Raw genomic sequence first — 15,123 nt, forward strand, 5'->3', positions numbered from 1 at the left:
GGAATCGGAGACAGCTGGTTCATGATTTTAAAATAATCATCGTGTAAAGGGTTTTATCAAGAGGACTTCCCACGAACACAAACTGGACCATACTACATGAGAACTGACAGCTGTGTCGGTGAACCTGATTGTGTTTAAAGAGGGACTAGAAACAGCTAAACAGCAATTCTAGCAACATTAATGGTTCAAGCCTTTGAACTGCTCTCTTTTGAGACTACCCAGTTAATGATATTATGTTTTAATATCATCATTTAACAATAATTACTGTTCTAATTACAAAATGTATCATTTTCACACATATGACGCCATCTTCGATTGTCCACAGCATAATATCGTCGTTCCGTTATGATCAGTTCCAGGATCCAGTTATAGCCATGGTTTCGTCCATGCCACGGTGTGAGTGCTGTTTCAAAAACAACCCGGATGAGTGAGTGAGTTGGGTTTAACGCCGCCTATACCAGTAATTCCACCAATATCACAACAGAGGACTTCAGTGGGCTTCGCACATTGTACCCATGTAGGGAATCGATTCAGGGCCTTCGGCGTGATGGGCGAACGCTCAACCCACGAGCGCCTGAAGTCTCGTAGCAACGGACTACCCTCTCCGTCTTACTTTACTCAAGAAAACATCTATTCCACCCAAAACATTGATATCAGAACATATCAACAGAACATATCGACACTAAGTACGTATTGGACAGCGTCAACAGAACACATGAACACTGAATATTCATTCTACTGTAATATGCCCGGGTCTTGAAACTATCGTAGACTTTGTGTACAGTGTACGAACAAACTGAGAGTTGCTCTCCTCTCCTGGTACATGTAAGAATGTGTGGATACGGAGAACATTTTCGTTATTATATGCACAGCTCTGGTCCTTGCTGGCCATTTCGATATACATGATAAACAGTGGTACAACGGTACAACGGTACAACGGTACACGGTACGTCATAGTGGTGATTATTTATTTATTGTACCATCTCTGAGAGTGAGAGCTATGATTTGCTTCGTTTGACGCCGAAATCTGCAATATTCCAACTGTATGAAAATAATCGAGCCTGGCCAGACAATCCAGTGATTGATATGAGCACGGATATATATGTCGTGCGTAATATACGGAATTGCCCAATTCGTGAATTACTCAAAGGTATTGCCCCATTCCCGTCAACCGCGACCTGGCTTGCTTAATCTGCGGATTGGGCACGCCTCATCTCGTTGGGAGATGACATGAAGTCATGTCTTAACATGTCACGTGTTAACGCTGCACTGCAGTATCAAATTATCACGTTATGAATCAGAACGACACAAAAATAAATAATATAGATTTTCTGAAAATTATACCGAAGACAGTTATTATACCAACTACGTATTGTTCATATCCTAGTTTTTTAAACATTTCATCTTCTGAATGTACACACAGATGGGTGGTTTCAGGTAGGTGTACCCGTGAAGGTCCGGGTTAGAATGAGCCTTCAGTAACCCATGCTTGTCGTAAGAGGCGACTAACGGGATCGGTTCCAATTGCGCAGATCGATGCTCATGCTGTTGATCACTGGATTATCTGGTCCAGACTCGATTATTTACAGACCGCCACCATATAGCTGGAATATTGCTGAGTGCGGCGTAAAACTAAACTCACTCACTCAGGTAGGTGCAGCACTGGCTGGTATAGCTTCCGGTACTCGGAAGAGAAGTTTCGTGATTTCAATGCAGCTTTAAAGGGCAGGCTACAAATGTGAATTCATGAGATTGGTGTTTTAGTCATTTTTAAAATAACGTTCCTGTACAAGTCTTCAGGGAAATATTGGTTGAGCAATACCTAGTTCTAATCACTCGTGATCTTATCTGGTTTGTCTCGTGTTGTCAGCGTGTCCAGAGGTCGCCAGGGAGCGGCAGTCTGTTGGTAAACATATAGGTCTGGGATTGTTGGTAGTAAAACATAAACACACACGACCAGACGCCGGCAGTACCTCCGGCAACAAGGTAGGTGTACTGTACACTACAGAGGTATTACACAGACTAGAGTCTCACCTGTGGTTGTAGGTCGATACTTCACAATGTGAGTGAGTGGGTATGATTTTACGCCGCTTTTAGCAATATTCCAGCAATATCACGGCGGGGACACCAGAAATAGGCTTCACACATTGTGCCCATGTGGGGATTCGAACCCGGGTCTTCGGCGGGACGAGCGGACGCTTTAACCACTAGGCTACCCCACCGCCCCTTCAAAATGTGTTTCTGGTGTATGATCATTGAACAATGTTAACTAAACTGTGAATTAAAACTAAAATTAAAATCAAAATTAGAGAAACAGTACGACTGTTGACGATTCCAAAGCAGCTCTGGAACCGGACATTGTAATACGGTTGTCTATACCCATAAACGTTGTTGGCTGTTTGACGCCGCACTCAGCAATATTCCAACTATATGGTGGCGATCTGACATAACTGAGTCTTGACCAGACAATCCAGTGACCAACAGTATGAGTTTGGATCTACGCAATTGGGATGACATGTATCACCCAAGCGTTTCTGATGTCGTTTGAGGCAACGTCTTGCCCTTCCGTAGTAGGTATCCATGAAACTTCCTTACAAACAATAAGAAATTATCCAGAAAAGTTTTATGTTTCAAAGTCTTACAACTTCAAAGTGCATTTAAAAGTGTGGACATCTAGTGTACTTTCTTGCTTAACGCCTCACTCAGAAATATTTCGGCTTTACCGTACAAACCTGTGGCTAATATGAACAATGACCAAACGTCTGACCACACGATCGACCAAAGTCGCTATATACGACAGCCACAGTTGCTGAGGAGAAGTTCTAACCTAACACCCCATGGTCCAAATAATATTTGAACCGTGCCATCGATAGATGCTTGATGAAACAAAACAAAATATTCGAAATTAATATATCTTGCATCTTTGACATATTGTGACAGTAGTATATTGGCAAGACATCTCGGCAGACAATGAATCATTTTGACCATGTTTCATGTAGCTGTCGACGATGTATACCTGTGTAGCTGTCGCTGTCCTGGCCGTCCTTGTCGCCTACGTCAACGGAGCGCCTGTAGATCCTGGTACGTGATGGTTTAATGTCGCGGTTAAGACAATTGCAATTAAAACATGACATACGTACACACCGTGCGTGCGTGAGCGTGCGTGTGTGTTTACTATAGTGCTAGGCCACTGAGCTATCATGCCGCAGGTTGAACGTAAAAACCCTATTCAGACACAATACACTGAAGTATTTTATCCCCTTATGCTGAGCGCCAGTCAGGGTAACAATAAGTACAATCTTTCCTGGTGATTTGACGCAGATGACTGACTCACTGACTGAGTTTGGTTTAACGCCGCTTTTAACAATATTCCAGCAACATCACGGCGGGGGACACCAGAAATGGGCTTCACACATAGTACCCATGTGGGGATTCGAACCCGGGTCTTCGGCGTGACGAACCAACGCTTTAACCACTAGGCTACCCCACCGCCCCGACGCAGATGATAGGACCATGACATGTATTGCACTGTTTGATCTCTTCACCACTTACTTTGTGTCTGAAGTTAGTCCAACATATTGCTACGTAATCACGTCGCAAGTGCACGTCACAAGTTATGAATACACAATTATGTTTGTTAAAACTGCGATCCATGGCTGGGTGTGGCCTGTAAATAATCTGGACCAGACAAACTGGTGATTGACATTACGAGCATCTCCCATGTCGAATGGAAAGTTAACGATAGAAACGACACCACCGAAACATTAGGTCTCACCTTAAGCTAAGTTCAACCCAGATTACCCGCGAAGGCTGAGACACAACGGTTTCCTAATCTTTAGATTCTGGTTTAGGATCAGGGGTTCCTTTCAGGAAGCAACCTTTACTAAGGTTAACCTTAACTTGTTTCTTTAACATTGCACTAAGGTTACCTTAGTGACTTACGATCACCTTTGAGGTTTGTGAAAGGAGATCAAGGTTCTGTTCCAGCTTCAGTTTAACCCTCCACTGGTGGTACATGAACATATACATATTTATGAAAATTCAAATATGACTAATCTCAAGATCAGCGCTTCTTTCTCACTAACGTTGAGTAAAAGACAACACATTTGGTCCAGTTTTTAAAAAAACATTTTTATCTCTATCTACCTTGTGGGTGGGTCAGGTCTACAGAATTTGGCTAAATCTGGCAACAAGTAGTGTTGATTTTAGTAATATATAGAATTCTTTCTTTGTATAAGAGCCTAGTATCTGAAAAGAAAAGGAATCTCATCTCATCCTGAAAGCGTACCACAGTGTTGACAATGTCAACGTCAAAGTTTGTTCTCTTGGTGTATTCAGTGTTTTTATGTGCATACAATTGCCCAGTGTTATTGAGACTTTGGCTTGGGGGCATAACTGAAGCAACTATTTACATACGTAATTCAATCTGAGCAATACACGAAACAGTATTCAAATTCAGTGCGATAAAGGGTTCAACAATATCTATGCATGAATAATTTATAATCACATGTTAGTTGAACAGCATTACGATTTGTCACATGTGTTTAATGTTCTTAGTTGTTAATTTTGCTCTGCTGAAGAGGCAACATTCCTCCATAATACCCCACTCATACAACATCAGTAGCCAACTTGGATTTTGTCTAATTCTGCTCAAATGCGTTTTCCTTTCAGGTCCATCGTCTGGCGAGGTAAGTCGCCTGCTGTCTAAATGATATATCAATAACGCAATTTTGCTAAATAACGAATTTGCAAATGCGATGGGGAAAATCTTAATAATATGATAAACTGAAAATATAGAAATGTTTAACGTCGTTTTGAACAGTATTCCAGTAATATCACGGCGCCTCAGCTTAATGCTGAAAGAACATGCTGCAGGCTTTTGGTCATTCGTAACTACTCGCCTCTTTCCGTGAGCTACAAGAAGACTCGTACCCCATTCGTAACTACTCGTGTCATTCCGGCAAACCGGATGGTGTCTCGTACCCTTCTTGTTGTAGTCTTCTTGTAGGTCACGGAAAGAGGCGAGTAGTTACGAATGACTCGTACCCCTATCGTACGCCATTATTGCCAAGAATCATGGCAAACCAATCGAATCGCCAGTAGTAAAACGCATTTCGAAGCATGAAAATGGCGGCACCGTTGAACTTTGAAACTTCGCTAACTATGCAAAGAACAATTTAAACAAACTTTGAGCTGACGGATCAGCAACTTTCAACACTGAAACATATTTACAAAGGGGATGACTGTGTTTTGTCCACGGGATATAGCTATAGGATGTTCTTGGGGTAACCATGTTTGGACATTCAGAGTTATCTTTCCTTGGTACTAGTACTAGACTATTTTCATCTCCATGCCCGTTTGCGCTTAGACAGGGCTTAGTCGTAAACATGGCCACGAGAGGGGTACAAGACGCCATCTGGCTTGCCGGACTGACACGAGTAGTTACGAATGGCTTTCGGTGAAGCCCACGTTCATGGTGCTTACGAATGAAGAAACGTAACTGGGCGAACGAAGGATCACGGCTTTCTGGCTTGCTCATGGGGAGGCAACTCTGCATAGCGAATTGCACGTGTCACTTAAACTGTGAACAGTTGTCATGTATCATGCTTTGAAAAGCAACCGAGGGGTTAAAGGTTATTGCTAACTCTGCTTTTTTAAACCATAATCTGTTTAACCTTCGGTCGTCTCTGTGTCGATATGTGCATATAGATCTCATCATAAAGTAAATGTACCACGATGAACTGAAATAACCGTCCGATGCTGATGCTGTTAACCCTTAGTTTGCTTTCACTTGGTCGGCGAGTGAGTGAGTATGGTTTTACGCCGTTTTCAGCAATATTCCAGCAATATCACGGCACTCCCATATGTGTCACTTGGTCGGGAAGTACATGATAAAGTCTACAGGTAACACTGGTTCATCTTCTGCGACTACAGTCACAAACTCGTTTGATCGTTGACAAGGTTGACCAGATGCGAAGGCCGCGGCCGACACCGGACACTGTGATTGGACACTACCCCATCAAGATGATCCTTGACCTGCTGAGAGGTCAGGGTGGCTTCGCTCCATCTCTCCAGAGGGCCCGGAAGGACAGAAATGAAATCACTGAAAACGAACTCCTCAAAATGCAGGTTGATATTTCCTTTTGATGATCTGGTAGTTTTGACGAATGTTTATGGTAAATTTCTCCAGCAACGCGGGTCCGTTCGATGGAATATTCCTCACATGATATTGCTGCATGTTGATTCCCATATTGAAACAATACGTTAGCCGGAAATCAGTCCGTAAAACAACTCAACATGAAACCAAGAAACAACAAAGGATTGTGAGATGGTTTCCAATTGCATTCTGAAGGTAACTAAGTTTACAAGTCAGTACATATCACCATATATGGGAACTACAATGGTAGTACAAAATGTAGGAGTACGTTTAAAGGCAGTAATATTCACCTAACTACAACACTGGTCAAGTTCCGAACTCGGCCTTGGCTGAGTATCAAGGGTGCAAAGTGATCTGCACACCACTGTTGGTCTCTTTGTGACGTGAGATGTACGAACCAAAAGCGCGCCTTACAGAAAGTGTAACATAATATTCTAGACTATGTTGGAAAGTTCCATGTACAAATACCTTGTAGAGTAGTTGTACCTGCTAGAATTTGTAATCTAAATATTGCGTAGCGCTGTCCCATCTCCCTCCACCACCGAAAGTCAAAAGTAATACACTAGGTATATTGCACCCGTCTGAATAAATCAATACTTCAGTAGTCTGTCCCTGAACTATTTTATTATGCCATCTGCCCAACCCTTTATAAAATGCAGAAGCCCTAAATGAAACAAATTATAGCTCTTTTACTTCTGAACTTTCCACCCGCGAAGATCCGGGTTAAAATAGCGATCTTCAGTAAAGTTTTCGTGTTATCCAAAGCCAGTCAAATTGCATATTTTCTTGGAAAACGACATATATGATTGTTTGTTTGGGTTAGAATTGGTTTTCGGTAACCTATGCCTGTCGTAAGAGGCGACTAAAGGGATCGGGTGGTCAGGCTCGCTGACTTGGTTGACTCATGTCATCGGTTCACAATTGCGTAGATCGATGCTCATGCTGTTCATCACTGGATTATCTCGCCCAGACTTATTTACAGACCGCCGCTATGTAGCTGGAATATTGCTCAGTGCAGCGTAAAATTAAACTCTCTCTGAACTTTTCATCTCATTGGGGCACATTTTCTTTTTGAATGGAGCTTTCCAAATAATCAAACTACATTGTATATTTATATATTGAGACTAGTTGTTAGTCAACTAGTTCCACCACCCATATAATACGTCAGGTCCATGTCACTGGGACGAAACGAGTGTCACTATAATATAATGTTAACTTGTTCCGCTCTTTATCGTTCGGCAATCTCAGCGCTTTTGTCATCTGGGAGACGGGAAACAAGTGTAACTACTAGTATTGAGTGGGTGGGGTTCCAGCAATATCACAGCGGGGGACACCCGAAATGGGCTTCATACATTTCATACATTATACCCATGCGGGAAATCGAACCCGGGCCTTCAGTGTAACAAGCGAACGCTTTAACCAATAGGCTAGCCCACCTTTCTAAGTCTATCTGGACGCAGAGATTAAGGACTATTAAGTTTGCAAATCATCGAATAGTACTTAAGAAAAAATAACAGATATCACTAAACAAAAACTGGAAAACTTTACATGTCTAATTAATTATGTGTGACTGATTCAAGACATGTAAATAAAATTAATATTGTGTTCAAGCATCTCAACAAATTATGCAATGTATTAAATCATAACCTCATCTGTCATGGTATTTTAAAGTCTGTGACCACGACAAAGCCTTTAAGCTCATAATTCTCCTCACGTACACAAGATTACATTATGATAAATAGTGACGAGCGGAAATTGTGATAAATAATGACGAGCGGAAATTGTATCTCATGAGCGTTCTTTAAAACTCATTAAGCCAAGCCCAAGCTGTTATTTAATGCACATGCATTTGACTTAATGGATGCCAAATGTCCCCGAGACAATTTTATTAAGTCGTTAAATGTATTTTTAAATGGAACATTGAAGTTTTACCCCCAAAAGCTTTGTGTACAGTTTCAACTGAACAACAATCTCAATAAGCCATAACAAAATAGAAATACGTCTATTTTTCTCCCAACCTTAACATCGCCCTATACACACAGCTCAATTCCGATTGTCTGTTTTATTGTTTTTTATTTAAATGCATTCAATTCCTATAGCCTATAGGCTGCGTGAGATTAAAGGGGATTTGTGGCGCTGCATATGGTAAAATGAATAAATACTCCAATCAAAATCGATATATGTACCCTGTGTACTTTTTAAGGTGATGAGAAATGTCGTAATGTTGATCTGCGTTCACCTCATCAACGCTGCTTTTCCTTTATCCGGTCACTGCCTGACGTGGGTTAGACACACTGTCGCCATTTCTTTGAATTATGCATCGAACAAAGTTATTACCTCAGGGTTTTCAATAAATTGATTTTTTATCTGATGTGTGACGGTGATCAATTGTGTGGTTTTTTTTCGAATTCCGTTATCCTCTTTTCAAAATCAAATTCATCCACTGTGATACCGTTTCATTTTCTCATTGTGGTCACGTTATGATAATGGGATCATGTAAGTAAACTGAAGTACAAAAGAAAGTACACATTTGTCTGTTTGGGTTAGGGGTTTTTCAAGTAAGAAAACAAAACAAAACAGCAGATTGTGAATATTTAGAAACGTGTGTGACTTGTGACATGTGACTAACAAGTCTGATAATCTCAAGGCTTTTTTCTGTAATTCTGTAGTGTCAGATAATCTCACTACTTTCTTCGTACTTTCTACGTCAGTTAACGTGTACCTGGCTTGCCCCAAAATGACGACCCGTTAAGATCCGGGTTACGATTGATCTTCAGCAACCCATGCTTGTCGTAAGTGGCGACTGACGGGATCGGGTGGTCAGGCTCGCTGACTTGGTTGACACATGTCATCACATCTTAGTTGCGTAGATTGATGCTAATGCTGTTGATCACTGGATTATCTGGTCCAGACTCGATTACGGCGTGGATAATCGCGTCTGGGCAAGACAAACCTAGTGATCCTGTGACGTCCCTCACAACCATGTTACAGGGCCTGAAAACAACGGCCATATTTCTCATGGAAAAAGAAATGGACCCGATCTGCAAAGTAATGTTAACGCTACCTCGATCGTCTATGTTGAAATTTCGTATCCCAAATACGTAGATCTATGTTCATGCTGTTGATCACTGGAGTGTCTGGTCCAGACTCGATTATTTCCACACAGCCGTCATATATATGGAATATTGCTGAGTGAGGTGTTAAAGCGTGGGAGAAACGACCACCTTAGACCATTTTGTTGAACGGACCGTGAGATGAACTTGTACCGTTCACTGATTTTTTTTTCTTGTACACAAAACTCTTTCACATTTTTGCAGTTGGAGTCCATTCTTCAAGGAATTGCGCAGTTTCCGATCAAAATGAACTTTTAAGGTAACAATTATTATATAATTCGTCAGATACACTTATTGTTAGAACTGTATGCTGATCTATGCACTTGCAATTGCCTACATACAGGGGCTAACGGTGACCTGGTGATCAATGCCGCATAAACTTGCCAATAGTTGTCTCCAGAAACCGTGTCAGGATACGCTGATTCCAGATTCATGGTTCTGTCCAATTATGATCCTTGGTTGATTTTTATCGTACCAATGTTAGACAGTATGCATGTATCCTGTGTCAATTCGGACGGTTCTCCTGTAGTTTGCTGTTAGGCTGTGGTGTACACAGATCGTCCCAAACAACTAAACCCAACTCACTCACTAACTTACTCCTTTGTTCTGTTTCCCACGCCGTCACATGGCATGGCACACACCTCAGAGTCACTGGTAGCCTAGAGGCTGACTCTGACCGGGTTCAGTCACACACATGGGTCTGATTCGTGACACTTTATCTTGGGTGTTAACAATATCGGTTGACTCGGCTTTGAGTCGTACTGTGTTTGAGTCGAATGTCCTATGTTGATGGTATCTCAGATAAAAGCCGGCATTACTCCAGACTAGGACAAACCGCCATTCACGCACATGCGCACGCTCGTACGCACGGTAGTACTCACGCATGCACGTCGCTATAAAATGAAACAAAAATGGAGTACCTTGAACGTTAAGCCCCATTCCCCCTCTGCTCAACTAGTTTTTGCATAAAAACAGATATAATATCACACTGATGGATCTACATAATTATTCATACAATATGATACAGATAATATTGTACAACCCAGTTTCAATATTTTACGTGAGCTGATCAGGAGAGAATAAATTGCTTATCTCATGATATGTCACTTGAGATGATATTAACTCGAGTGAATCATCCCGTCATTAACCATGTACATATGTTATTCAGCTGTTGTTTATAGTCAGTATATTGACTTCATATAGGCCACCGTGGAGTAAATTCTTATAAATGCATGATATTGAATAAGATTATGTGTGCCAGTGGTAGTCCAACTTGGACACTACAGAACTGTGTAGTTGCGAATGCACGTAGGTAGAGCACCCGGCTTGTGACACCTGTTACTAAGCAACGAAGACAAAGATTCGATGGTGAAAATGTGTGTGACAATTAGATCTTTCTCGTTGCAGTCTCGAACACAGTGAACAGGTTTAATAATAATAATGACGTGACAAGCAAGTGACGTCACACAACCCGGCGACTTAGAATTAGGTTTCACAAGATTGGACTGACCATTGGGATTGTTATGTTCTTCAACAAGTATAAGCAATATTTCCTGGATTAGGTTCCAAGTGCCTGATTTCCATTTATCTATTGTTCCAACTGCATAATTTCCTTTCATCCATTGTTCCAAGTGCATGATTTCCATTCATCCATTGTTCCAACTGCATGATTTTCATTCATCCATTATTTCAGGTGCATAATTTCCATACATCCATTGTTCCAAGTGCATGATTTCCATTCATCTATTGTTTCAGGTGTACGATTCCTAGTATACATCCATTGACACGGACAAGCCTACTTCCAATACAGCTGTGACGTGGAACTATTAATGTTCTTGTTTTATTATTTGATGGATCTTTTGTATATATAATCTTTTTGAGGCGTTTGTTCATACCTGTTTGTTCACACGCTTAACACAAATACAATCACGTTCACACGTTGACACCCTTGAAGATCCGGGTTAGATTTGATCTTCAGTAAACCATGCTTGTCGTAAGAGGCGACTAACGGGATTGGGTGGTCAGGCTCGCTGACTTGGCTGACAGATGTCATCGGTTCCCAATTGTGTAGGTCGATGCTCATGCTGTTGATCACTGGATTGACTCGTCCAGACTCGATTATTTACAGACCGCCGCTATATAGCTTGAATACTGCTGAGTGCGGCGTAAAACTAAACTCACTCACTCTGGTGATGAGACATAGTGAGAAGAAAACATTATATACCCTTTATCTATATAATATATGTCGGTCATGGGATACTGGATAACGCACTCACGTCCACGTGTACTCACAATCATTATACATGTATATCCTCTATCTATATAATATATTGCAGTCATGGGATACTGGATAACGTACTCACGTCCATGTGTACTCACAATCATTATATATCCTCTATCTATATAATATATGGCGGTCATGGTATACTGGATAACGTACTCACGTCCACGTGTACTCACAATCATTATATATCCTCTATCTCTATAATATATGGCGGTCATGCATGGGATACTGGATAACACACTCACGTCCACGTGTACTCACAATCATTATACATGTATATCCTCTATCTATATAATATATTGCAGTCATGGGATACTGGATAACGTACTCACGTCCATGTTTACTCACAATCATTATATATCCTCTATCTATATAATATATGGCAGTCATGGGATACTGGATAACACACTCACGTCCACGTGTACTCACAATCATTATATATCCTCTATCTATATAATATATGACGGTCATGGGATACTGGATAACGTACTCACGTCCACGTGTACTCACAATCATTATATATCCCTATCTATATAATATATATTGGCGGTCATGGGATACTGGATAACGTACTCACGTCCACGGATACTGGATAACGTACTCACGTCAATCATTATATATCCTCTATCTCTATAATATATGGCGGTCATGGGATACTGGATAACACACTCAACGTCCACGTGTACTCACAATCATTATATATCCTCTATCTATATAATATATATGCGGTCATGGGATACTGGATAACGTACTCACGTCCACGTGTACTCACAATCATTATATATCCTCTATCTATATAATATATGGCGGTCATGCATGGATACTGGATAACACACTCACGTCCACGTGTACTCACAATCATTATATATATCCTCTATCTATATAATATATTGCGGTCATGGGATACTGGATAACGTACTCACGTCCACGTGTACTCACAATCATTATATATCCTCTATCTATATAATATATGGCGGTCATGGGATACTGGATAACGTACTCACGTCCACGTGTACTCACAATCATTATATATCCTCTATCTCTATAATATATGGCGGTCATGGGATACTGGATAACGTACTCACGTCCACGTGTACTCACAATCATTATATATCCTCTATCTATAAAATATATGGCGGTCATGGGATACTGGATAACGTACTCGTCCACGTGTACTCACAATCATTATATATCCTCTATCTATATAATATATGGCAGTCATGGGATACTGGATAACGCTCTTACGTCCACGTGTACTCACAATCATTATATATCCTCTATCTATATAATATATGGCAGTCATGGGATACTGGATAACGTACTCACGTCCACGTGTACTCACAATCATTATATATCCTCTATCTATATATATATGGCAGTCATGGGATACTGGATAACACACTCACGTCCACGTGTACTCACAATCATTATATATCCTCTATCTATATAATATATGGCAGTCATGGGATACTGGATAACGCACTCACGTCCACGTGTACTCACAATCATTATATATCCTCTATCTATATAATATATGGCAGTCATGGGATACTGGATAACACTCACGTCCACGTGTACTCACAATCATTATATATCCTCTATCTATATAATATATGGCAGTCATTGGATACTGGATAACGCTCTTACGTCCACGTGTACTCACAATCATTATATTTCCTCTATCTCTATAATATATGGCAGTCATGGGATACTGGATAACACACTCACGTCCACGTGTACTCACAATCATTATATATCCTCTATCTCTATAATATATGGCAGTCATTGGATACTGGATAACACACTCACGTCCACGTGTACTCACAATCATTATATATCCTCTATCTATAAAATATATGGCGGTCATGGGATACTGGATAACGTACTCACGTCCACGTGTACTCACAATCATTATATATCCTCTATCTATATAATATATGGCAGTCATGGGATACTGGATAACGCTCTTACGTCCACGTGTACTCACAATCATTATATATCCTCTATCTATATAATATATGACGGTCATGGGATACTGGATAACGTACTCACGTCCACGTGTACTCACAATCATTATATATCCTCTATCTATAAAATATATGGCGGACATGGGATACTGGATAACACACTCACGTCCACGTGTACTCACAATCATTATATATCCTCTATCTATATAATATATGGCGGTCATGGTATACTGGATAACGCTCTTACGTCCACGTGTACTCACAATCATTATATATCCTCTATCTATATAATATATGGCGGTCATGGGATACTGGATAACACACTCACGTCCACGTGTACTCACAATCATTATATATCCTCTATCTATATAATATATGGCGGTCATGGGAAACTGGATAACGCTCTTACGTCCACGTGTACTCACAATCATTATATATCCTCTATCTCTATAATATATGGCGGTCATGGGATACTGGATAACGCACTCACGTCCACGTGTACTCACAATCATTATATATCCTCTATCTATAAAATATATGGCGGTCATGGGATACTGGATAACGTACTCACGTCCACGTGTACTCACAATCATTATATATCCTCTATCTATATAATATATGGCAGTCATGGGATACTGGATAACGCTCTTACGTCCACGTGTACTCACAATCATTATATATCCTCTATCTATATAATATATGACGGTCATGGGATACTGGATAACGTACTCACGTCCACGTGTACTCACAATCATTATATATCCTCTATCTCTATAATATATGGCAGTCATTGGATACTGGATAACACACTCACGTCCACGTGTACTCACAATCATTATATATCCTCTATCTATAAAATATATGGCGGTCATGGGATACTGGATAACGTACTCACGTCCACGTGTACTCACAATCATTATATATCCTCTATCTATATAATATATGGCAGTCATGGGATACTGGATAACGCTCTTACGTCCACGTGTACTCACAATCATTATATATCCTCTATCTATATAATATATGGCAGTCATGGGATACTGGATAACGTACTCACGTCCACGTGTACTCACAATCATTATATATCCTCTATCTATATAATATATGGCAGTCATGGGATACTGGATAACACACTCACGTCCACGTGTACTCACAATCATTATATATCCTCTATCTATATAATATATGGCAGTCATGGGATACTGGATAACGCACTCACGTCCACGTGTACTCACAATCATTATATATCCTCTATCTATATAATATATGGCAGTCATGGGATACTGGATAACACACTCACGTCCACGTGTACTCACAATCATTATATATCCTCTATCTATATAATATATGGCAGTCATGGGATACTGGATAACGCTCTTACGTCCACGTGTACTCACAATCATTATATTTCCTCTATCTCTATAATATATGGCGGCATGGTCATGGGATACTGGATAACACCCCATTCTCTATAATATATGGCACGTCCACGTGTCCACACTCACAATCATTATATATCCTCTATCTCTATAATATATGGCGGTCATTGGATGCTGGATAACACACTCACGTCCACGTGTACTCACAATCATTATATATCCT

The 15,123-nt window shown here is 40.5% G+C and overlaps 1 protein-coding gene across 1 annotated transcript; it reads left to right on the forward strand.

The window, feature by feature from the left end:
• The first annotated feature begins 1,845 nt into the window (after positions 1 to 1,845).
• Positions 1,846 to 11,100, forward strand: LOC124279603. The gene is made up of 6 exons (XM_046715446.1): positions 1,846 to 1,986; positions 3,000 to 3,081; positions 4,672 to 4,688; positions 5,962 to 6,129; positions 9,475 to 9,529; positions 11,026 to 11,100. Exons 2-5 carry the CDS (start codon positions 3,009 to 3,011, stop codon positions 9,526 to 9,528), a joined length of 312 nt encoding a protein of 103 aa, XP_046571402.1. The 5' UTR covers positions 1,846 to 1,986; positions 3,000 to 3,008; the 3' UTR covers position 9,529; positions 11,026 to 11,100.
• The last annotated feature ends 4,023 nt before the right edge of the window (positions 11,101 to 15,123 follow it).

This window comes from Haliotis rubra, unplaced genomic scaffold (assembly GCF_003918875.1).
Source record: "Haliotis rubra isolate DU_JTF1 unplaced genomic scaffold, ASM391887v1 Scf253, whole genome shotgun sequence".
NCBI classification, from domain to species: domain Eukaryota; kingdom Metazoa; phylum Mollusca; class Gastropoda; order Lepetellida; family Haliotidae; genus Haliotis; species Haliotis rubra.